Raw genomic sequence first — 25,862 nt, 5'->3', positions numbered from 1 at the left:
AGATGAAGTGGTAAATGCAGGCTCACTTTTAACATTTAAGAAAAACTTGGACAGGTACATGGATGAGAGGTGTATGGAGGAATATGGTCCAGGTGCAGGTTAGTGGGACTAGGCAGAAAAATAGTTTGGCACAGCCAAGAAGAACCAAAAGGACTGTTTCTGTGCTGTAATGTTCTATGATTCTATTACTTTGCTGGTTTCAGTAGAACCATGAGGGTATTTGAAAGCTGGAAAAATCAGTAAATCAAAATCTTAGAGAAAGGTCTGAATTTAGTTTTTTTATGTAATAAAAATGTTATTCCCCTCAATAATAAACACAAGGTTCTGCAGATGCTGGAAATCCAGACTTGTGCACATAAAATGCTGGAGGAACACAGCAGGTCAAGCAGCTTCTATGGAGAGGAACAAGCAGTCGCCTTCTCAGCCCAAAGGTATTTATTCCATCCCATAGATGCTGCCTGAGCTACTGAGTTCCTCCAGTATTGTGTGTATGTTATTCTTCTCAGTGTTGATTTTATGAAAATACCTGAAGTTCATTCACAGTGCCATTTAGATTTGCATAACCTCTCAAGAGTGGTTTCAGACAGCTGTTTCCCAAAAGAAGAATCATTAAACCGATCATTCCTTTACAGGCAACAGCTGAAGCCAATAATCTAGCTGCTGTTGCAGGAGCAAAAGATATCTACAACAAAGCGATGGAGATGGTATGTAATTACAGGGTCTCTGCAAAAATTAGCTTTGCTTTGGATTCTTCTACAATGCATTGTATATAATTTAATGGTATTGAGTATATACTAGCCTTATTTCCCCTAGTGGTGGTGTTCTTTCTAATTAACAGTCACAAATTGAAGGGAGCTAAGCTAATTTCCACACTGGTTAGCTTGTTTGAATTTTATTGCCTACCAATAATTTTGTGCAGTCCACAATGCATTCTACTTTGTATAGTAATTTTAAAGTTTTTTCAATTTTTAAATATTATAAGTTAATTGCACCCACCTAGTTATGCCTTTGTAGTATACTGTTTGCTGGTAGCAGATACAAATCCAAGCGGTTACCAAGTTTTGGTATCTGCTAAAGCCAACTTCCTAATAAACAAGATTAAAACTGTAAATTTTTTTCCTCCTTTGTAAATTTTCAATTTTGTATTGATTTTTAGTTTGTTATAGCCAAGCCCTTGACTAGTACACAGTCAGATCTTTATTTCAATGGATTGGATCTAAATTCTGTTTAATTACTACACGGTAATGTGCAACTCGACGCTGTCAGGAAGGACATATGAATATTTTAAAAATTATAAAAAGTGAGCTTTGATATCTCAGACTTGACAGTCTTTTGATTTAATTTACTCTTTTGATTACTCACACTTTGTGATTTCATTGTGCAAAAGCAAAATGGTAGCCATTCGGTCCATTATGCCCTGATATCTCTAATTATTCTTTATGATGTTTTATTTCTCTTGCACATTCTCATAGTCATAAATATTTAATGTTTGAGCATATATCCTGTCCCCTTCAGAAGGTATTATTTAATCTACTTCCACCAACTTTTTGGGTGAATTTCAAGGCTAGGTGATGCTTCCAGTGAAGCAAAATATTCCAGTGCAAATAGAGAATTGCCCAGGCATATCTGACTATATCTACTGATTAATTTACAACACAGTGTCAAAGATCAGGAAGCTAAAGGAAGGCACCATTAACTTTACTACCATGGAGTATTTAATTTGCCATTAAACTTGTCATTGCTGCTCATGTAGCCCACTTGGCTCCTGATTCGATTATGGGCACAAAATGCTAAATTCTAGAAGCACCCCATACCCATGTACAGTAAGATGATGAACATTCAGATATGGACCAGTAAATTTAAAAATTCATGCCATAACGTGACAACGTAATGTCTATCTCTCAAAAATCTGATTGCTTGCTATTTGTATTTGGCATCCTGCACCCTGAGGTAGCCACTGATGAAACCTTGACTATACCAATATAGATTCTCTACAAGAGCAGGAATGTTCCATGGCAAAGTGCTCATCAGATTCTTATTTGCTGCTTAAGACAAATCGTGGGTGTGTTAAATGCTTTCCGCTTAGGGATTGCACTCAAGACTAATACTCGAGCAGCCTGACACAATCCAGGAAAAACCAGCTGCTCGACTGATACAGTCCATCGTCCTGATGATTCACTCCTTCAATTACTGATACACAATGTCTAGGTAATAGTGGATTTTAATTTAAGAAAATTTGATCTCAAAATGGAGATCTACTGAAAATAGGGGCCCATCTACATCTCTAGATATCATGAATACGTAGTGAGAATCAACATGAACTAACTGAATTGTGGAACAGACTGGATAAACTGTTTGACATATTGATAACCTTGGTACAAATGCAAAGTACTGTAGGTGCTTAGAATCTGAAATTGTAGTCCTGGAGTTGTAAGGAGTTCAGACAGCACCTGTGGAGAGAAACAGTTAATGCTTCAGGATACTAACTTTTCATGAGCCTATAACGTTAATTTTTTTCCCTCCACATATGCCAGCATTTTCTGTTTGATGCCTGTTGAAACGGTTATGAATTTGGATGACTGCCATGCTTTGAATCTACAAACATCTCCTGAATTCTTGATTTGTAATTTTCTGGAGAAAGGAACTAATGAATATTGTGGAGATGAGGAAAATCATGTTGATTATAAGTGGGTTTTGAGAAAGCATCTAGAGGAATATGAAATGCACAGAATTTATATATTTTTTCCTTTTGCCCATTAAAAGCTTTATGCATTTCTTTAGTCGACTATTTTAAACAAGACATTCTGCAAATGCTCGACATCCAGAGCAACATATACAGAATGCTGGAGACACTCAGCAGCTCCATTACCATTTATGGAGGGGGATAAGCATTTGATGTTTTGGGCCGAGATCCTTCATCGGGATATTGAAGTGCAACTTTTAAAATATTTGGAAATTTATTTAATAAATTTAGTACTGAAGTACTTTCTATTGAAATAATAGAACTGCAAATGATCAGAGCATGCTCAGATCATGGTTTTAGTATATACCACACATTAATATATAGTGAGTAATCTCTCAGCAGTTGTTGCACCTGGTTATTTGATACGTTCCCCATCTTCACCAAGAGGTCCAATATTTTAAAATCTAATACAACGAAATAATATCAAGCCAGGCTTTAATTTATTTCAGTCAATGATGTTAAGGTAAGTGATATGAAGTGAGTTCTTAAATTGATGTGGAGAGAATGCTTGCCTTCGTGTTTAACTTGATTATATTAATTAATAGTATTTGAAGAAATATGAATGTATTTGTTCTACAGTTTTGTGGGGGAGATAAGCCTTACATAGCACCAGCAGATCTGCAGCAGCAACACCTGACCTTAAAAGAAGCTTCTATCAAGCAGTTTCGCTCAGTCAAGAAAATGGGCGGAGAAGAGTTCTGTCAGCGTTACCAAGAGCAACTTGAGCAAGAAATGGAGGAGAACTATGCAAATTTTGTAAAGCACAATGACAGCAAAAATATTTTTTATGCTGCCCGTACACCTGCCACGCTCTTTGCTGTGATGTTTGCCATGTACATTATCTCAGGAGTGACTGGATTTATTGGTTTGAACTCGATAGCTTCTTTATGCAATATCGCAATGGGAGTGGCTCTAATATCCCTCTGCACCTGGGCTTACACTAAGTATTCTGGTGAATTCAGAGAATTTGGAGCAATCATTGATCAAGTGGCTGAAACTATATGGGAACAGGTGAGTGTTATCCTTTCACCACTTCCTTGCCTTTATTGCAAATGAGGTTTTAAGAATTTGCTATTTTTCTTAAAAGTTTAGTATTAATGTTAAACATGTAATTTAATACTGGTTTTAAATAAATGGGGAACAGAAGTTTTCAGAGGTTTTCACTGAATCATTTGGCTGCGAGATTTACAAGTAGTATGCTGTGCTGCTACTTGCTCGAATTCAATCTCTATTGTCTTTTCCTAGTAAAATTTCCTTACCATCATGTTCAGGTTCTGCTTCTATATCTTTGCTTGGCAAAATTAAATGAAAATTCTATTTTCTGAATTGCAGTTAACAATTATCAGCAGGTGAAAGTGAAGATGAACAGTTTAAAATTTATTTCAGGAATTGCCCATTCATCTTCCACTTTGACATCCCTAAAGGAAATTTAGGAAGAAGTTGGCACTATTTTCAGCTTGGTTCTTGGAAGTTTATCCCCACACCTCCACTCAAAGGGCTGCTTTCTTGTACTATTGAGTCACTGGTATGATTTGTTATTTTGTTAGAAAGATTGACTTAAATTTTTATGACATTTTACAGCCTTGATGCATTCCAGAACACTTGCTAGCCAATTGTATACTTGTGGTGAAATGACTAATGTTACAGATGAGCTGATGTAGTAATGTCCCATGTAAGAATGAATAGATAATCTGTGGAAATGTCATTTGGGAGATGGCTGAGTGGAGTAATGCCAAGGGATCAGTTGGTCAAGTTGAGAGAACAGTGTTTTCATCATCCCATACGGAATATAGCAGGACATTGAATGGTTGATGATGAAATGTTTGAATTCAGCGTTAATAAGAACTTGTAGTATTTAGGGAATGAGTGCTCAACCAGTGTTATCATGCAGCTTACTGTCTACGTGAAAAATATTTGACAAAACAAAACTTGAATGGAGTTGGTGGAGAAAAGTTGGAGACCGTTGATAAACTGGAGAGAAAGCTATTCCCAGTTAAAAGCAGACATTTTATTTTAAAAGTAAAGCACAAGCAAATACTTTAATAAAAAAGATTTTTATTTTTAGAAGTAGGCAATATTCACAACAATTTACACTATATATTTTCCCTTCGCAATCAGGTTTATTACCACTGTATTGTGGAAGTTGTTTTACAGCAGGAATACAGTGCAACACATGAAATATACTACAAGTTATACAGAAATATGTATTTAAAAATTAAGTAGTACAAAAGAGCTCCTGTACTACTTCTCTGATGGTAATGCGTAGAGGGGATCCCTTGGGTGGTGGTGGTCTTTAATGATGGATGCCACCATTTTGAGGCATCGTCTTTTGAAGAGTTCCTCAGTGGTGGGGAAGCTAAAGCCCATGATGGAGCTTGCTGAGTTTGCAACTCTCTGTAGTTTACTTGCTGTAGCCCCTCCATACCAAACGGTGATGCCTTGTCTTGTCCATACTGTACCAAGCAGTTAGAATGCTCTCCACAGTACGTCTGCAGAAATATGTGAGTTTCTTTGTTGACGTATGAATTCTCGTCAAACTCCTAATGAAGTATAGCCATTATTGTGGCTTCTTTATAATTGCATCAATATGTTGGGCCCAGGATAGATTTTCATTCATGTTGACTCGCAGGGACTTGAAACTCTCACCTTTTCCGCTGCTTGATGTGCAGTGGTATTGATTCAGTCTCAATGAGGATTGGTGTGTTTCTTTAAGTTCCCTTTCCTGAAGTTGAGAAACCCTTTGGTCTTACAGGCATTGAATGCAAGGTTGTTGTTGTGACGCCATACAACGAGCAGATCTGTCTCGCTCCTGTATGTCTGCTCGTCACCACCTGAGATTCTACTAACAACATTTGTGTTATCAGTGAATTTATAGGTGATGGTATTTACAACATGCCTAACTACAAATCATTGTTTGTAGAGAGAGTAAATAGAGGGCTTAACACATCTTCGAATTGCACTGGTTTAATTATCAGTGAGGAGATTATCGTATTTCTCATCTGGACTGACTGTGGTCTCCTGATAAGGAAGTCAAGGATCTCATTGCAGAGGGAGGTCCAGAAGACCAGGTTCTGAAGCTTACTTATTAGTACAGGTTCGGAATTAAGAATTTTCCTGATTTCAGAGTCTCTCCTTATTGGTCCTGGGACCCACCCGCGGATACCAAAAAACACGTATGCTTAAGTCCCTTATTTAACCTGTCTCAGTGCGGGTGGACATTAGGACCTGGCGGAGCTCCGGACCGATGTATATCCTCCCATATACTTTAAATCATCTGTAGATTACTTATAATAAATAATACAATGTAAATGCTATGTAGCAGGTTGTTATTCTGTATTGTTTAGGGAATAATGACGAAATTTATTTTCCCCAACAGAAACATTCAATAAACCATAAAAATATACAGCTTCAAATGAACCAAATCAAACACATGGTAAATGACTTATTTGAATAAATGTAGAACGTCACTGTCACTATAAAACTTCAGTAACTTGTCTTTCTGTTTCTTTAAATCATATACAGTGGTAGCTCTGACACCATATTCTTCAGTAAGACACAGCACAGACACACCACGATCAAGCCTCTGCAATAACTCCACTTTCTGCGTTATTGATAATGATAGATGCTTTCTTCTCTCTTATTGTTACCCATAGGGGTATCTGCAGCTCTTTTCGACATTTTCACAGTGAAATTAAACACGAAGTCAACAGTGAACACAAAATATCAGTGAACAGCAAATGCACGTGTGACCAGTACGAGCACTGTGCCACAACTGACGTCTGGCGGCCTCTGCTAGTGCTGCCATGTCACACCTGAGTGACGTCAGCTGTTGGCAAAAAGACTTATGTTTTTGGAGCTTTTTGGGTTTCAGAATTCCGGATCAGGGATTGTGGACCTGTACTGAGAGGGACAGTGGTGTTGAAAACTGAGCTGTAATCAATAGGCAACAGGCTGACTTGGGTATTGCTGTTGTCCAGGTAGTATTACAGCAGGGCCAGATCCTTGCTTAGGCAAGAGTTTAGGCATGATCACCCTCTCAAAGCATTTCATCACAGTTGCTATGAGTGCAACTGTACAATAGTCATTGAGGCAGCTCACCTCATTTTGGGCACTGGTATGATTGTCACCCTTTTGAATCAAGTGGGAACCTCTAACTGCATCAGTGAGAAATTGAAGATGCCCTTTAACACTCCAGCCAGTTGTCAGCACAGGTTTTCAGTGCCCTACCAAGTACACCATTGAGGCCTGACGCCTTGTGAGGGTTCTTGAAAGATATTCTGATGTTGGCCTAAGACAGATATCAGTGTCAGCAAATGCTGCAGGGACTCGAATGGGTATAGTTCTATTCTCTCTTTCAAAGCATGTATACATAACAAGCATTGAATGAAGCATCAGTCATTTATGATGTTGGGTTTCGCCTTGTAGGAAGTGATGGCCTGCAAGCCGTGGCAGAGCTGATGTACATCCAGTTCTCTTAACTTAACTGGAATTTGCTATTTTGCTCTTAAGATAGCTTTCTGTGGGTTGTACCTGGATGTGCTATAGAGTTTTAGATGATTGTTCTTGATTGCCAAGTTCTAGCCCTCAGGAGATTGCAAATCTCATGGTTCATCCTTGGTTTCTGGTTTGGGTACATCCACACAGGTCTTGATGAAGTCAGTGACAACTGGCATTTCATTCAGATCTGAAGATGAATCCCTGAATGTTGTCCAGTCCACCAATCCATGCTTCCCTTAACTATATCTTTGTAATCCTCACCAGTGGTGCTGTGGTCCTCAGTCTCTACCTGTATGCCAGCAGTAGAAGTACAGCCAGGTAATCAGAATTGCCCAAGTACAGGCGTGGGATGGCACAGTAGATATTCTTGATGGTGGTGTAACAGTGGTCAAGTATGTTGGCTCCTCTGGTTCCACAGGTGACATATTTATGGTAATTTGAGGTTTTCTCAAGCTGACCAGGTTAAGATCCTCGGCAATGATCAAGAAGACGTCAGGATGTGCTATCTCGTAACTGCTGAATACGGTGCTCACTCCTCTAGTACCGGCCTGATGTTGGCCAGGGGTAGAATAGTGTACCCTACAATCAGGGTGATGGTGGAAAATTCCCTCGGTAGGTAAATTGGACAACATTTGATTGCTGAATGTTCCATGTTGGGTTCTTCCATCTTCCTATCCAATTACAGGAGATGCAATGTCTAAACCTCCCTTCCCAGTATCTAGGGACCCAACACTCTTTCCACAGAAGCAATAATGTACTCTGCTCACAATTTAGTGTTGCATTTTCTGTTCGTGATATGGCACCTCTACATTGGAAAAATTGAACTGAAAAAAACTAATGGAGAGCATAAAATTTGAGAAAATCAGTAAAATAATATAAAAACAGTCAGTGAAACCTATCTTGAGTATTTAATAAGTAGAGAGTAGCTATAGTATTCATTGATCCCTTGAAGGACAAGACTGGGGAGAGAAATTCTAAATAATTTGGATTGGTCTTTAGAGGTTTTAGATAAATATTTTGTTGATCTCAAAGGAAATTACAGGGTCGCAGATATACAAATATTAGAAGAGAAGTAAGAAAGAATTTTTTAAAAAGTTACTTCAAACAGTCTAACAAGAGTGGGTCATCACTTCCCTGTGTAACCCCCTGGGTCGCCTCAGGCTCGCTCAGCTCGTTCTCGTCTAGGGGGAGCAGCCTTCGGCCCCGCCAAACTGGGTGATCAGCTGGTGTGGATGCTGTGTGATATCCCCGCCTCGCCCAAAAATAGACAGTACACCATATGCGATTAAATGAGTACAATTTATAAAGGTTACTATAACTAAATGATTAATAACGATACAGTATATATGAAGAAAAAAAATAAAGAAAAGGCGCCAAACTTATCAAAGTCCAAACCACTTCATGCACAACCATCGGAGCTCAATTACTGAAGTCTTCTGGCCACCATTCGATCCCCTCCGAACTCCTCGACTCGCAGCTTAGGACCATCCGAAGTGGTCAACCAAGCACATCTAGCTTCATCTCCTCTCCTCGGAGTGCCTCCTGGCCTCGGACCCCCGCTTGGGGTCCGTTCCTCGCCAAGCTTACAGCATCGCGTCCTCTCTCTCTCAACCCCTCGCGCCGATCTCCCCAAAAGCCCACCAACAATAGCATACAGACTCAGAAGAAAGAACAACATTAATCCCAATTGGTTTACAAAGGAATACAATTCTCGTTATCAGTAAATTTTAACCCAAACAACCTTCCAGCGCTCTCGCAACAAAGAAGCAGTCCTGCTTTTAACAAAACAAAGAAGCCATTTTGATTACATACACAGTAACAAAGAAAAAAGAAGAAACCCCCTTTACACCTGGCTATAGGTTGACTCATAGAGCCTAATGGCCGAGGGGAAGAATGACCTCGTATAGTGCTCTTTGAAGCAGCATAGTTGTCTTCGTCTGCATGCCACCTTGGCTAAACAAAGGAGCACTTTAGTAGTAGACTATGAGGAACATTGTCCAGAATTGCCAGGATTTTCCGTAGGGTCCTCTGTTCTACCACAGCCTCCAGTGTGTCCAGTTTGGCTCCAATAGCAGAGCCAGCCTTTCTAATCAGTTTATTGAGTCTGTTGGCATTACTCCGTGTTGATGTCATTTCCCCAGCAGACTGATAGAACATGTGAAGGAGAGGCCTGTATACTGAAAGGACCTCAGTCTCCTCAGGAAGAAGAGGTGACTCTGGCCCTGCTTGTACACAGCCTCTGCGTTGGTGCTCCATTTAAGTCTGTTATCCAGGTGCATCACCAGGTACTTGTAGATCCTCACCACTTCCATGTCCTCACCATCAATGGTAACAGGGATCATTGCAGAGTTAGACTTACTAAAGTCCTCCACCAGGTCTCTGTATTCATCCTCCCACCCCTTTATATATCCAACTTTGCTGAGTCATCAGAGAATTTCTGTAGATGATGTGACTCAGTGTTGTAACTGAAGTCTGGGATATACAGGGTAAACAAGAGGAGAGCCAATACAGGCCCCTGTGGCCTAGTGCTACTTGTAGCCATGTCTGACACACAACTCTGAAGCTGCATAAACTGTGGTTTACCAGTAAGGTAGTCCATTATCCAGCAAGTGCTAACCTGTATTGAACAGAGCTTTTCCCCCAGCAATATGAGCTGTATGGTATTGAAATCTCTAGAAAAATCAAAAAAACATGATCCTCACAGTGCTGCCCTGCTTATCCTTGTGGGATAATGGGCTCTGTTCAGCAGGTAAATGATGGCATCGTCGAATCCAATGTGCTCCTGGTAGGCAAACTGAGAGGATCAAGGGCTAATCTGACCAGGGGTTGGAAGTGAGCCAGGATCAGCCTCTCTACGGGCTTCACTATGTGAGGTCAGGGTCGCTGGACGGTAGTCATTCAGGACTTTCAGTCTGCCCTTCTTGGGTACTGGGACCACCCATGATGTTTTCCACACAGTTGGAAGCTCTGCAGCCTTGATGTTTTTCATGCCTCTCCATATCTCCTGTGTTCTGCTCTGCCCAAGCTTGTTCTCTTTTAGCTCCCGCTGCACCTGTTTCAATTCCTTCCTGTCTCCTGATCTGAAGGCTCTCTTTTTGTGATTGAGAAGAGCCTTCAGATCACTGATGGCTCATAGTTTGTTGTTAGGGAAGCAGCAAATAGTCCTTGATGGTATTACAGTGTCCACATAGAAGTTGTTGGTAGCCAGTGATGCAATCAGTAAGCTCGTTAATGTCCTCCCCATATGGTTCACTAAGCACATTACAGTCAGTAATCTCAAAGCAGTCCTTCAAGGCCTCAACAGGCACTGGAGATAATTTCTTTACTATCGTGGTGGTAGCTAGCTGTTGCTGTACTTTGGGCTTGTACACAGGCAGAAGTCGAACCAGGTTGTGATCTGATCTTCCAAGTGGGGGCAGAGCTGTGTGCATCTTTAATATTTGTGTAAAAGAGATCCAGTGTTGTATTTTCCCTGGTATGGCACTTGACAAACTGATTGAAGGTGGGTTGGGTTGTTGAGAGAGAAACATGGTTGAAGTCCCCTGATACTGCATTGTGGTGTTGAGTCTGGGGTCTCCTGTATGACGACACACACAGCATCAGGACTGCGTCAGAAAGGCAGAATATAGACAACAAGTGATATGGTGTGGCTGATCTTGTCACATTACATCACATAAATAATAGATCATTGAAGGCTGTGCAGAAACTGAACCTGAAAACCAATTCTATCATTAGAGGAAAACATACTAGGCAAATGGATGGGGCTATAGATCAAGTTTCCTGGATCTAATAGCCTGCTATAAGTGGCTACAAAGGTGATGGAAACTTTGGTTGAAATTTGTCAATAAGCCCTGGTTACACAAGGTCCCAGAGGGTGGGAAGTTGCAAGTATAACACTGCTATTCAAAAACAGAAGAGCATTGGATATCTGGCTCAGCTGTCCTGTCATTTGTATCAATGGATAAATTGTTAGGATCCTTTAAGGGGACATACAAAGAATCATAAGACAGTCAAGCAGAGTCAAATCAGTTTTTCTGAAAGGGAAATATTGTGTGACAGATTTATTAAGGATGTGATAAGAATGGTGTATAATACCCAATAAATGTCATATAATTGATTTCCAAAAGATATTCAGTAGTGTCATGAAAGGTTACTGAACAAGAAGTGCATGGGGTCAGTGCTACCTAACAGTTACAATAATCCAGGTAAAATTTTAAGTTCATGACTGGGTTTCTTGCTTCTTTCCCCACATTTGCTGGTAGTTAATAAGGTAGTCTAATACACACACACACACACACAGACACACACACACACCACCCCCCACACCCCCCCTTGTAATAAACAATAAATGGCTCAGATTGATAGGGTAGAGGCTAACTGCAGAAACTAAAGTTGATGTAAATGGATCCGTTTCAGATTTATAATCAGTGGGTGCCACAGGGATTAGTTCTGGGGCTTCAGCTATTCGCAATATATTTTATATGGGAACCAAGGGTACACTGGGAACCTTCTTAGCACTACCTCAAAGCTGACTGATCCATATGTGCAAACACGAGGAAATCTGCAGATGCTGGAAATTCAAACAACTTACAAAATGCTGGTGGAACACAGCAGGCCAGGTAGCATCTATAGGGAGAAGCACTGTCGACGTTTCGGGCCGAGACCCTTTGTGAGTCCTGATGAAGAGTCTCGGCCTGAAACATCGACAGTGCTTCTCCCTATAGATGCTGCCTGGCCTGCTGTGTTCCACCAGCATTTTGTGTGTGTTGTTTGATTCATATGTGGTTCCTTCTGCTTTTGGTCCTCCGATCTGAACTCTCACAGGTACATATCCAGTACTATTCCTTGAAAAGAAAAAGACATCAGCTTAAGTTGTGTATTTTACCAGGAACCTGGTATAAAGCTCCTGACCTCTCAGTACTTGGGACCTGACATGAACCTCTGTCCTCAGGCAATCCTACAGCAATGAATTGATACAGAAGGCATCTAGTAGTGCTAGCCCAAGACCGAGTGAAGCAGCCATTCCGCACTGGGAAATGTGGCTTAAGGTTGTACTCTGGCTGCACAGTGAGTGCAGACTTTCAGAATAGTGACATCTGATCTTTACTGAAGAATCGCATTTTCTCTATGGTCTTTCATCACTTCTTGTTGGATGGAGATTTCTCAGTGGTGACAAGCTCAGGGGTAGTTACTGACCTTCGAATGTGTTACCACAGAGAAATCTTGAGTTTGGAGATCTGTGTATGCCAAGGGGGAGAGTAGCTGATGATGGCAAAGGGTTATTTGTTAGTTCTATTCTACTCCTCCTCTTTGCTGCCTTTGCTTATTTTGTTTTCTGCACTCTGGTTGAACTCCCTAGTCGGGCAGTTTTTCATTGATTCTGTTATAGTTACTCTTTTATAGATTTGTGGAGTATGCCTGCAGGGAAATGAAACTCAGTGAGATACAGGTACTTTGATAATAAAATTTATTTTGAACTTTGAAAATATAGGGAAAGAAATGTCAGGTTATCCACTTTGGAAGGAAGAATGGAATGCAAATTATTTTAAATGGCATGTGTTTTGAGGTTTAAATAGATCTAAGCCCTAGTGCATGAAAGGCAGGTGCAAAAAGTAATTAGCATGGCTAGTGTACACTGGCTTGCATTGCGAGGGAGAAGATATATAAAGTACAGGTTTTGATTTAACTTTATAGAGTATAGGCAAGGTTGCATCTTGTATACATCGAGCATTACAGCACAGTACAGACCCTTCGGTCCACAAAGTTGTGCCAATTTTTTAACCTACACTAAAATTAACCTAACTCTCTTGCCTTCTATGTAGCCTTTCATTTTCTCTTATCCATGTGACTAGCTAGGAGTTTCTTAGATGTTCCTGTGTCGCTAATGTATCTGCCTGTACCACCACCCCAGCAGTGACACACCACTTTTAAAAGAATTCTCCTATGCCCCCACCACCGCCGTACTTCCAATCACCTTAAAATTATGCCCTCTCATATTAGCTATCTCAACTTTCTGCATCTGTAGGTGAGAGGTGAATAAGGTTGGCATGTGGATCAATGGGGTTTATCAGTCTATGGCATTAGCACTGCTCGTCTCCATAGACACTGTTTTTTTGTTTTCCATTGTCTGCAGTTTTTAGCCCTGGCAATTTCTGATGAACTTCAATTTCTTTTTCCCTACAGATTCTGCCTGAGCTGTTGGGAATTCTTAGCATTCTCCTTTATATCAGATTGCTTACAGCCATTATATTTTGTATTTCAGTTCTAGCAGATTTTTTTCTCTCTCCTCAGCTCTCCCATTTATACCTCCAGATTAGCTTCATTAACAAGGCTTGTACACTCCCTCCTGGATGACATCAATATGTGTTGTCCATGTTGGTATCCACTCATATCCCCTTTCTCCTTATTCTTGCCCCTTCACGAATTTAAGTATGCCTATATTCTAAATTTTTTACAGTTCTGAAGAAGGGTTGGCAACCTGAAATATGAATTGTTTCTCCTCTATAGATGATGCATGGCCTGCTGAATACTTTCAGCACTCCATGACCTCTTTAAGCAAATATTTCAAGATGAACTGTAGAGCATAAAAAATTGGAGGATTTAACCATTTGATTTGATCAAATTTGACCATTTGAGCCTCGGCTGCCATTCAATACAAATGACTTGTACCTCCCCATAACCTACGAGTCCCTATAAATAACTCATCCATGTACAATGATGCAGCCTCCACACTCAGTAGTGAAGAAAACTAAAGATTCTTAGCATCACAAAATGCTGGCAGAACTCAACAGGCCAGACAGCATCTATGGGAGGAGGTAGTGACGACGTGATCTATGGGAGGAGGTAGTAACGACGTGATAAACCCTTTATCCGAAGTGAATAACATGGGATAGTCGAGGAGGGATAAGAAGTGGGGGGAGGGATGAAGTAGAGAGCTAGGAAGTGATAGGCTGGAGGGAAATGGGCTAGGAGGAAGGTGGAGAATTATGGGAAATAAAAGAAAGAAAGAGGTAGGGCTAGGGGGAGATTATGGGGGGGGGGGGGGGAGAGAAAGAGAACCAGACTAAAATTATAGATGGGGATGGGGTAAGGGGGGGGGCAGGGGTATCAATGGAGGTCGTCTTCCTTTTTTAGAGAAAGGGGCTTCCCTTCGTCCACTATCAACTCTGCCCTCCATCGCGTCTCCTGTATTTCACGCACCTCTGTCCTTACCCCATCCCCCCGCCAGCCCACCAGGGGTAGAGTCCCCCTGGTCCTCGCCTATCACCCTCCCAGCCTACAGATCCAATGTATAATCCTCTGTAACTTCTGCCACCTCCTACGGGATCCCACCACCAGACACATCTTCCCCTCCTCTCTCCCCCCCCCCCCCCCCACTCTTGGCTTTCCGCAGGGATCACTCCCTACGCAACTCCCTTGTCCATTCATCCCCCCATCCCTCTCCATTGACCTCCCTCCAGGCTGTTATCCCTGCAAACCGAAGAAGTGCTACACCTGCCCCCACACTTCTTCCCCCACCACCATCCCAGGCCCCAGACAGTCCTTTCAGGTGAGGCACCACTTCACCTGTGAGTCAACTGGGGTGATATACTGTATCCAGTGCTCCCGATGTGACCATTTATACATTGGGACCCGCCGCAGACTGGGAGACCGTTTCGCCAAACTCTGGCGTTCAGTCCTCCAGCAGTGGCGGGATCTCCCTGTGGCCACACGCTTCAATTCCACAGACCACTCCCACTCCGACATGTCTGTCCATGGCCTCCTCTACAGTCAAGATGAGGCCACACGCAGGTTGATGGGGCAACACCTTATTTCCCATCTAGGGAGCCTCCTACCTGCGGGCATGAACATTCAACTCACAGACCTCTGTTGATACCCCTGCCCCCCCCCCCCCTTACCCCATCCCTATCTATAATTTTAGTCTGGTTCTCTTTCTCTCTCTTTCCCCTCACTATAATCTCCCCCCCCCCCCCCCAGCCCTACCTTTCTTTCTCTTTCATTTCCCATAATTCTCCACCTTCCCCCAGCCCATTTCCCTCCAGCCTATCACTTCCCAGCTCTCTACCTTATCCCTCCCCCACTTCTTATCCCCCCTCGACTATCCCATGTTACTTCACTCCTGATGAAGGGTTTCGACCTGAAACGTCGTCACTACCTCCTCCCATAGATGCTGTCTGGCCTGCTGAGTTCTGCCAGCATTTTGTGTTGTTATTTATTTCCAGCATCTGCAGATTCACTTGTGTTGCCTTTAAAGATCCTTAGAACTCTGAACGTTCCTCCTCTGCATTTACCTTGTTAAAACCCCTCAGTGTCTTGTTTCACATTCTTCAATACTCCAAAGTCAAGTTCTTGCCAGCTCAAACTTTCCTCATTGCCTAGAATCAACCTTGTGTATCACTCTTTAAATATGGAGACCAAAATAATGCACTTATATAGTTATAGCAAGACTTTGCTACTCTTGTACTCATTCCTTCCATTTTCCTTTTCTAATTACAGTGTCCACTTTGTTTCATATCAGGATCCAATTTAATATCACCAGCATATGTCATGAAATTTGTTAACTTTGCAGCAGCAATACAATGCCATACATAATGCAATTCATTTATATTCTATATTTATTAAGTTATGTATATTAAATAAATTAAGAATAGTAATGCAAAAACAAGTAAAAAGTTAGGTTGTGTTTATGGGTTCAGTGTCTATTTTAGGAATTGCATGGCAAAGGGGAAGAAGCTGTACCTGAATCGCTGAGTATGTATCTTTAGGGTTCTGTACCTCCTCTCTGATGGTAACAGTGAGAAAATGGTATGCCTTGGGTGAGGGGGGGATCCTTAATAATGGATGCTACCTTTCAGAGGCACTGCTCCTTGAAGATGTCTTGGATACTACTAATACTTGTACCCATGATGGAGCTGACTAATTTTACAATATGCAAAAACACCTAGATCTTTCTACAATCACAATTTACATTCTCAGTGTGTAAACAAAGTTCATTTCAACTTTGCGTTCCTATGTGTTATACAGTATTCCATCTGACAAATCTTGCTTTTGTTTTGAGCTATTTACCTTTGCAGACAGCCTTTCTCGCAACTTGCTTTCCAGCACCCTTACAGTCGCTGTAATAGTACATGCTGCATTGGTTCCTTCATTCACAATATAAGAGCTTAATCGCTATGTCTTGGTAGACAAGATATTGAAGTAATGGGTGAATAAGGCCTATTACTTTCATGGAGTTTTCCAAACAGCAACATTCCAATCTCTGCCCTGCCTGTGGTTTTGGGGTGAAGTACATTGTGGAGTACAGTACTTTGAACTCTCAGGAGTTGGCTCCAAATTTGCGATCTACCTCCAGAAGCAAGGAGTTATAGGGCATTAGAAGAAAGGAAACAAAACTAGAAATGAATTTAGGGCTGGTTGAGCAAGTGCAGGATCTAAAGACTAGATTCTGATTTATTACTGTCTCCTATTGTTTCTGAAATTGGTAAGTATATATGGGGGGGAGGTGTTTTTAAAAGCATCTTTATCCAGTCTTAAGCAAAATAAGGATTCCTTGTCTCTGCTTACGTTGATCATGAAACTGAATAAATTATATTGCACTATAAAATTGCAAAATATCACTCTTTAAGAAGGGTGGGGGGGGCAGGCAAAAGACTGAATTACAGGCTAGTTAGCCTGACCTCAGTGGTTGGCAAGATGTTGGATCCTATTATTAAGGATAAGGTTTCAGAGTACTTGGAAGTGCATGATAAAATAGGCCAAGTCAGAATGGTCTCCTTAAATGGAAATATCTGAAAAATCTATTTGAATTATCTATTTGAGGAAATAATAGGTAGGATAGACAAAGCAGTGTCAATGGATGTTTACTTGCATTTTCAGAAGGCCTTTGACAAGGCTGCTATGCATGTGAGGCTGCTAAATAACATAAGTGCTCATGGTATTACAGGAAAGATACTAGCATGGATAGAAAATTTGCCTCCTGCCTGTCAGCCAGAATGGAAATAGCTGGGTCTATTCTGGTTGGCTGTCACTGACTAGTGGTAGTTCATAGGACTGTTTTTGCACATTACCTTTCAATGATTTGTGTGATGGAATTGATGGTTTTATGGCCAAGTTTGCAGGTGATACAGAGATAAGTGATGAAGTGATGTCTGCAGAAGGACTTAGACTTGCAAGGGTAAGGAAGTGGTAAATGGATATAGTATAGGTAAACATACACTTTGGTAGAAGAAATAAAGACCTACTCCAGACTTTTCTCTAAACAGGGAACAAATTCAGAAATCAGAAGTAAAAAGGAACTTGGAGGTCATGAATTTCCTAAAGGTTAACTTGCAGGTTGAATTGGTAGAAAGGAAGGTAAATGCTATGTTAGCATTTATTTTGTGAGGACTAGTATAGGAAAGCAAGAATTAAAGCCTCAGCACTACAAGGCAGCGGTCAGACTGCACTTGGAGAATTCTGAACAGTTTTACACCCCTAGTCTAAGAAAAGATGTGTTGGCATTGATGACATTCACAAGAATGTTTCATTCAGCAGATGGAACAATTTTATTTATGCCTTTGCCTCTCTGCCTGTACTTGTACTCACTGGAGTTCAGAAGAATGAGAGGTAATCTCATTAAAAACTATTGAATATTGAAAGGCTTAGTGGACATGGAGGAAGGTCAGACCAGAGAGCACAGCCTCAGAATAGGACTTCCCTTTAGAACAGAGGAGGAATTTATTTAGCCAGAGGGTGGTGATTCTGTGGAATTCATTGCTGTGGAGGCCAATAATTGGATATTTTTAAAGCAGAAATTGATATGTAAGGGTGTAAAAGGTTACAAGGAGAAAGCAAGACCGTGGGGTTGGGAGGGATAATAAATCAGCCATGGTGGAATGGTGGAGCTGACTCTGAGCTGAATGGCCTAACTCTTCTCCTACATCTTACGGCCTTAACCAAAATCTTGCTTAACTAGATCATAACATGAGATGGTGGAAATAAGACAACATGTTTTAAGTAGTTCAAACAGTCAACAGCAGGTCCAGTGAGATCTAGGTTTTTATCGTGAGGCTTGGAGTACAATTTATAACTGTAGTTAGACCAAAGCGGGATTGTTCTGAGCAGTTTGGTTTGGTTTATTATTGTCACAGACTGAGGTGCAGTGAAAAGCTTCATGCCACCCATAATTACATTGAGGTAGTTTAAAAAAGCAGTGCAGTGTTGCAGTTAGAGAAAGCGCAGGTAGGCAAAGTTCAAGGACCACAAAAGGGGTTCTTGTCTATTCAAAGGTCTATTCAAGCGTCTGGTAACAGTGGGATTAGAAGCTGACCTAATATGTGCTATCTGGCCTTTTTAGCTTTTGCCTGAGGAACTTGTAGAAATGAGAATTCAATTGGTATTCAAATCATCCTTGATTTTATTGAATGGCAGGACAGAGTTAAAGGGAAATATTAACTACTCCTGTTCAAATTAAGAAGGGGTTTGGGAATTAAAAGGAAGATTTGGGTTACTCATTTAATGTTTGTTCCTGCTCTGGGACTGACCTGAATAAATATTTCCCCTGGCTGTATCGTGCTCTGCAGACTGTCCTTGGATCTTCAAATTTAAGCTTTGCTTTCTAAACTTTAGTCTGTCTATACTTATCACTGTACACTAACTGCCTTTTCTTTCTTTTTTTCCTCGCAATCCAGCGGAGTCCAAAGAAGGTGAAAACCTTGTTTTCTGGAAAATTTGTTTATTGTAATTGTCCCAGTCAATCTTTTTGAGAAATATAGTACTTTGTAGTCACTAACAAACAACTCCTTGTTTTAGGTGTTAAGCAAGCTGTTCACATCAGCTCGAAATAGAGTGATCCATCGTACTGTTACATCATCACTGAGGCTATCATCCAACAACAACAAGAAGAAAAACTAGCTGTTGTCCTTTCATGTTTTGGGATTGGGATGCAAGTGTGGACAATGACATGTACAGCATGAACTGGTCAGGGTTTTACTGCGCAGGAAGCTATAAATTGTACATGGCTAACTCAATGTAGGGTGCAGAGCTACTTATTTCTTAAGTGACATTAAAAACTGAGTTGAAAGTTGTGGTAAATGCATCTTAAGATCATGAACTTTTTAAAATTTAATTTATATATATATATATATATATATAAACCTTGTATTATCCATTGTATTATATAATGCCAGAATTGCACAATCAATAGTTAGCTTATTTTTCCACAACTTTCTTTAGTTGAACTTAGTTTTCCATTCCATTTTTTAATTCTTTATTCATATAGCTATTCTGAAGCTACTTAATGGGGAAACTTACAATGAACATATTTCTGCTTTCTGTTAGTATGTTTTTAAGTCTCCCTTTTTTTTCTTTTAACATTCCCATATTACAGGTGTTGAAGCCACTGAGTGACAGTTTGATGGAGGACAACATAAAGCAAACTGTAGCAAACTCCATCAAAGCAGGTTTGACTGAGCAGGGCTCCCAACATGCCAAATTAAAGACAAACTGACAATCCAACTTGCCTGGTTCTTTTGCTGTCAAGTGTTTGCTATAGGTTCTGGACTTGGTGCATCAATATATTCTGTGTAGATTTTGAAGTGAAAGTCCCAACTTCACTGGATGCTGCCATAAAGGTCTGAAGAAAGAAGGAATTTTGCTGGAGAAGATTTTAATAATGGATAGAAAATTACATTAAATAAAGTTCAGGGATAAATTAAAATCAAAATTAATTTTGAATGTTACTTATTGTCATGAACATAAGTTGAATTTCCTTTTCAAGTCACCTCTAGTGCATTGGTGGATTTGTGTAATAGACTGATTTGTACTGAGTTATCTGTACAGATGAATCAATGGGATCATTTGAGGTGATGCATAGAAAATCAGTCAGTGCATACTTCCTTTATTTTGTTAAAGTTCTGCTTTTATTACCAGTATTACAGTGCATGAATCCAAACTTTGTTAGGTTGAGAGTAATTGAAGCTTGCCAGGCCTTTTTTTTTCCCTGAATACATACTGACAACATCATGCATCATTTACAGTTGAACTGCTGGGAGATTTCACCATTTCATTACTGCCACTAATCCATCCAACATGCTTTTCATTTTCCTTTTTAACAGTAAGTCCATCCACAAAGAACTGTTACCCATGGTTGTAAGTTAGTATTTGCCTGCACACTGCATTATCTTTAATTTAATTTTCTATCAAATTATGGACATGGGGCATGTATATGAAATATAAATATATAAATACCAAATTTTGTATCAAAGTTTTTGTAGTTAATGGCAAAATCTGGTACAGTGGTAGACTCCGTGCAGTTTATGTAAAGGACTGTTATTTGTGAGTGATGTAAGCATCAAAATGCATCAAATTTGAGGTTTTGATATATTTGTGATATTAACTGCCTTGAGCGTTGCAATCCTACCCCTTATTGCAAAGCATTGGGAATGTTTGTTGTGGAATTCAGTTGTCTTCTGTTGCATTTTAAAGTTATTTCCTGTAATTTATTTTTCAATACATAATTAAAGTACTCTGATATTTCCTGCTTCTGTTTGTATTTTTTGGGTGAAATGAATTCTGCAAGATGTAATGGTCATTTAAGTGTCAAAACTTTTTTTAAATTTAATACTTAATCTGTAAAATGTATCTAGGTCATATTGGCCTCATTTAAATGTACAAAGAAATGTGTTTCTGCCCCCCAAGAGTGCTTGTATCTGTATATAAAATCCGTAATGGGTAATATAAATTGTTTAGATACACATTGAACAGTTTTCACAAACTTGCTGATTGTGCTTCAGAAACATTCTAATATTTCAGTATTGTATATTGTTGCTCAGATGGAATAAAGTAATTTAATTTGGCAGTAATAAAATTTTATTTTCCTCCTGTCAAAACAATTGAAAACAACTGAATCTGCAGTAACTGTTATGGATGAAGCTATAATTGGTCTAGTTGGATGTATGTCTCAAAAGCCAGCTTGGAGTGGTTAGTTGGATCATGATTGATTGATGAAGATATTCTGATGTCTGAATGTCATTGACAGGCACAGTTTGCATCATTTCAGTGTACCCTGACTCTGAAGCTTCAAAATAATCTGGTCAGCTCTAATTGAATCCAATTTGTGTATAGCACCAAAATATAGCTAAGGTTTCGACTTTAAGGTGGTGGTGTGATCACTTCAGTCTAGTAAAATGTTCTCTTAAGGGGTTGTCCTTGGGTGGCTGTACAGGCTGGCCCATGATCCACTTGAATCCATGCAACATGCTTTTCATTTTCCTATTTAAAGGTGATAATCAGCCTATTCAAATAATGCTGTGGGGTTTTGAGTGGTGGCCAAAAAAATCCTGTCCCCTTTCATTAACTTCTTCCTATGAGTATTCTTTCACACATTTGTGCGTGTGAACAATTACTAGTCAATCTTGCCTCTGTAACAACTACGAGAACTAGAAAGTATACAAATAAAGTATGATTGTAAACAAGAAGCTTTGACAATGAAAATAAAGAAAATTGCAGATGTTGGCAATATGAAATAAAAAAATACAATATTGGAAACAGTTGATGCATCTCTGGAAAGAGGAAGTTAATGTTTCACCTTGTAAATACTGTAGTGCAGGGGCTCCCAGTCTCTTTTTATGCCATTAACTGATGGATCTGTGGACACCAGGTTGGGAACTCCTGCTGTAGTGGAAGGTTTTTGAAGTGTTTTTGGCCTGAAACCTTAACTTCCACTGAAGACATAGAATTGGGTCATTCAGCCCACTGAGTCTACTCCACAATTCCATCATGGCTGACTTACTATTCCTCTCAAATCGGTCTCCTAATCTTTGCCAAGCACCTAAGCTCTTTTGGGAAAAAAGAATGGGATCGGCCAAGGACATAGGGTAACAGAGGAAATGAAACAGATTGAAATTAAGAAGGAAACGGTGATGAGTAAACTGATGGACTGAAGGCTGACAAATCCCCAGGTCCAGATGGTCTGCATCCTAGGGTACTAAAGGAGCTGGCTCTGGAAATTGCGGATGCTTTGGTAATCATTTCCAATGTTCCTTAGATTCAGGATCAGTTCCTGAGGATTGGAGAATGGCTAATGTTATCCCATTTTTTAAGAAAGGAGGGAGAAAACAGAGAACTATTGTCCTGTCAGCCTAACATCAGTAGTGGGAAAGACGCTAGAGTCCATTATTAAAGATGAAATAGTGGCATATCTAGATAGTAGTGATAGGATTGGGCCGAGCCAGCATGGATTTACTAAGGGCAAATCATGCTTGACTAATTGGAGTTTTTCGAGGATGTAACCAGGAAGTTAGACAAGGGAGATCCAGTGGATGTAGTGTACCTCGATTTTCAGAAGGCATTTGATAAGGTCCCACATAGGAGATTGGTGGGTAAAATCAGAGCTCATGGCATTGGGGGGGGGGGGGGGAGACATTGACATGGATAGAAAACTGGTTGGCAGATAGGAAGCAAAGGGTAATGGTGAATGGGTGTTTCTCGGAATGGCAGGTGGTGACTAGTGGGGTGCCACAGGGCGCGGTATTGGGACCACAGCTGTTTACGATTTACATCAACTATTTAGATGAAGGCATTGAGAATAACATCAAGTTTGCTGATGATACTAAGCTGGGTGGCAGTGTGACATGTGATGAGGATGTTAGGAGAATTCAGGGTGACTTGGATAGGCTGGGTGAGTGGGCAGATACTTGGCAGGTGATTAATGTGAATAAGTATGAGGTTATCCACTTTGGGAGTAAGAACAGGAAGGCAGATTATCTGAACGGTGTAGAGTTAGGTAAGGGAGAAATACAAAGAGATCTAGGAGTCCTTGTTCATCAGTCACTGAAGGTGAATGAGCAAGTGCAGCAGGCAGTGAAGAAGACAAATGGAATGTTGGCCTTTATTACAAAGGGAATTGAGTACAAGAGCAAGGAAATCCTTTTGCATTTGTACAGAGTCCTGGTGAGACCACACCTGGAGTATTGTGTACAGTTTTGGTCTCCAGGGTAAAGGAAGGACATCCTGGCTGTGCTCAACTAGTGGAATAAGTGCCTGCAAGGAGAAGTATAATTTGAGTAACACAAAATCTGAGCGCTAATATTGGCTGAGTATGCACTACAATAATTGAATTTGGAAGTTGAAAATGAAAGCTGGAAAGAAGAGTCAAGGTTGATTACCTGCTCCAACATCAAACTGAAAGGTTATGAAAAGATGAAAGGGACAAAGTATTTCACAAATCCCTTAAGCAGATCTAGCTTAAGGCTCCCAGAGTTCACAAAACATTCATTCTATTGGGACAAATTGAACATGGATTATGAGAACAAATGCCATCGAGCAGAGAAGGATGTAGATGCAGAAATAAATTTGAAGATGATTTGAAAGTTGTTGGTGGTGAGATATGTGGTGAACTACATATACCTGTCTGGACATGCCCCCTGCTGACTGCTCCTGTGGCTCCTCCCACAGACCCCTGTATAAAGGCGATTGGGGCCTGAGCTCCCAGTCTCCAGGATGTAGTATTGTGGTCAACCAGTGCTTGTTCCTTTTTCCAGTCAATAAAATAGATGCACCATCAATAACTCACTCTGAGACGTAAAGGGGAGATATCGGCTTTTATTGACTGGAAGAAGGAACAAGCAGTGGTTGACCACCATACTACAAGATAGTGAGCAAAGTTGTGTAAGGCACTTTTGGATATAGATCAGATAGCATTAAATCTGGACAAGTGAAAGGTGATGCATTTTGGGAATTCAAATAGAGATAGGACATGAAGAGGTTTAGAGCTCAAAGTTTGTGGTCCCCTGTAAGTGGCAAGGTTAGTTGGGTGATGAGGGTATATGGCCTGCTTGGCTGTCTGGGTGATGCACCATCAATAACTCACTCTGAGACGTAAGGCGAGATATCGGCTTTTATTGACTGAAGAAGGAACCAGCAGTGAGTGACCATCATATTACATCCTGGAGAATGAGGCAGAGGATTAGACCTGAATTGCCTTTATACAGGGGCCTGTGGGAGGAGCCACAGGAGCAGTCAGAAGGGGGCGTGTCCAGACAGGCACATAGTTCACCACACTGAGCGAGGTGTAGAATATTAAGAATTGTGATTTTATGTTGCAACAGTACAAACCACTGTTTTGTCTTCATTTGGAGTACTGTATACAAGTCTGGTTGTCACACTTTAAGCAGGATGTGATTGCACTGGAGAGAGGGTATATGATATTCACCAGGATAGTGCTTGGATAGAGAGAGAGGATAAGCTTTGTTTTCCCCTGGAGTGGCAGACATTGAGGAGGGACCTGATAAAGTGTATAAAATTTGAGAGGCATAAATAGGGTAGATACTTAGATGGTGGTAAAAACTAAAGGGCAAAGGATTAAGGTGAGAGTAAGATTTAAAATGAATCATAGGGGGTAGTTTTATTTTACGGAGGTTGATACCTGGAATGTACAGGTGCAGGTGCAATCAAATAAAATTACTGTTTAAGAGGCATTTCAACAGATACTTAAATAGGCAAGGCATAGAATAACAGCCTTAATGCAGGTGAATTGGATTGGTGTACATGGGTAAGTAGTTTTGCATGCACCTAGTGGGCAGGTAAGCATGTTTCCCTGCTTCGGTGACAATACTGGTAGATTTTGGCTTTTTGCAGGAGCGATCACCCTGGGGCCTTTCCTGAAGGCAGAAAGGTGAAGTTTGGGTATAGGAAGCTTAAAGGTGCAGAGAGTGTAGGATTTGAAGGAGACAGAGCAGTCACAACAAAGAATCTATTGTATGGGGCAAGAGCAGACCTGAGTTAGAAGGGACATGTTACCATTTGAGAGAATGATTTGGAATCTGCAGATTTCAAAGTTAGAGACGAACCTGAATAGTTGAATAACCAGAGTTGGATTAGGTAAGCAGTAGGAGGAGATTAACTTGGCTAGAGGACAAGGAAAAGGCCCTTCCATCCCAACAAACCACACCATCCATCAATCACCTAGTTAATATTGGTCTAATCACAGGACAATTTATAATGACTGATTAACCTACTTACTGGTATACCTTTGGACTGTTAGAGGAAACTGGAGCAGCTGGAGGAAACCCATGCAGCTCAGGGGGAGAAGGTACAAACTTACAAGTAACACTGGAATAATGTCATGCTAACTCTTAGTTAGGGAGGCCCTTATTTAGTTGGGATATTAATTTAGAACAGAGATAAGGAGGGTAGTGAATCTGTGGAATACATTGCCATGGATGGCTGTGGAGGCCAAGTCAAAGGTAACAGGAAGAAGGCAGGAGAATAGGATTGAGAGGGATAATAAATCAAACATGATAGAGCAGACACAATGGGTCAAATGGCTTAATTCTGCTCCTATATCTTATGCTGTTCGGTTGATAACTAATCACCCTTGCTGATTATGTTCCTGTACTGGAGTCTGATACAATGTTTGAATCTGGGACTGTTCAAACAGGGTTTGGAATATTCCAGTGTGCTCAGACCACTTAAATAAAATATTACATACCTTCATCCAGAGAAGGTTACTGCTTGCAGTTTCATGGTCACACATTGATCCATCAGTGAAAGGCAAATCAAGCCAAAGTATACCCGAAACCACTGGAAACACTTAACAAGTCAGGCAGCAGTAGAAAAAGGAAGTTAAAGTTTCAGGTCAGAA

At 40.5% G+C, this 25,862-nt stretch overlaps 1 protein-coding gene across 6 annotated transcripts in view; it reads left to right on the top strand.

Moving 5' to 3' along the window:
• atl2 (atlastin GTPase 2) overlaps positions 1-20,760 on the top strand; it is a 97,792-nt gene extending 77,032 nt beyond the window's left edge. For 5 of the 6 annotated variants that reach the window (XM_059986386.1, XM_059986389.1, XM_059986387.1 and 2 more), the window contains 3 exons: positions 633-704; positions 3,323-3,754; positions 19,608-20,760. In XM_059986386.1, the coding sequence (XP_059842369.1) occupies positions 633-704; positions 3,323-3,754; positions 19,608-19,727 (624 nt within the window). In that variant the 3' untranslated portion in view covers positions 19,728-20,760. Of the gene's footprint in view, positions 1-632; positions 705-3,322; positions 3,755-19,030 lie in introns of all 6 variants that reach the window. The other variant, XM_059986388.1, reaches the window with a different exon arrangement.
• Positions 20,761-25,862: the final 5,102 nt, after the last annotated feature.

Source organism: Hypanus sabinus, chromosome 12, assembly GCF_030144855.1.
Source record: "Hypanus sabinus isolate sHypSab1 chromosome 12, sHypSab1.hap1, whole genome shotgun sequence".
NCBI lineage: Eukaryota > Metazoa > Chordata > Chondrichthyes > Myliobatiformes > Dasyatidae > Hypanus > Hypanus sabinus.
Note: the sequence above shows the minus strand (reverse complement) of the source record. Positions and strands in the feature narration are given on the sequence as shown.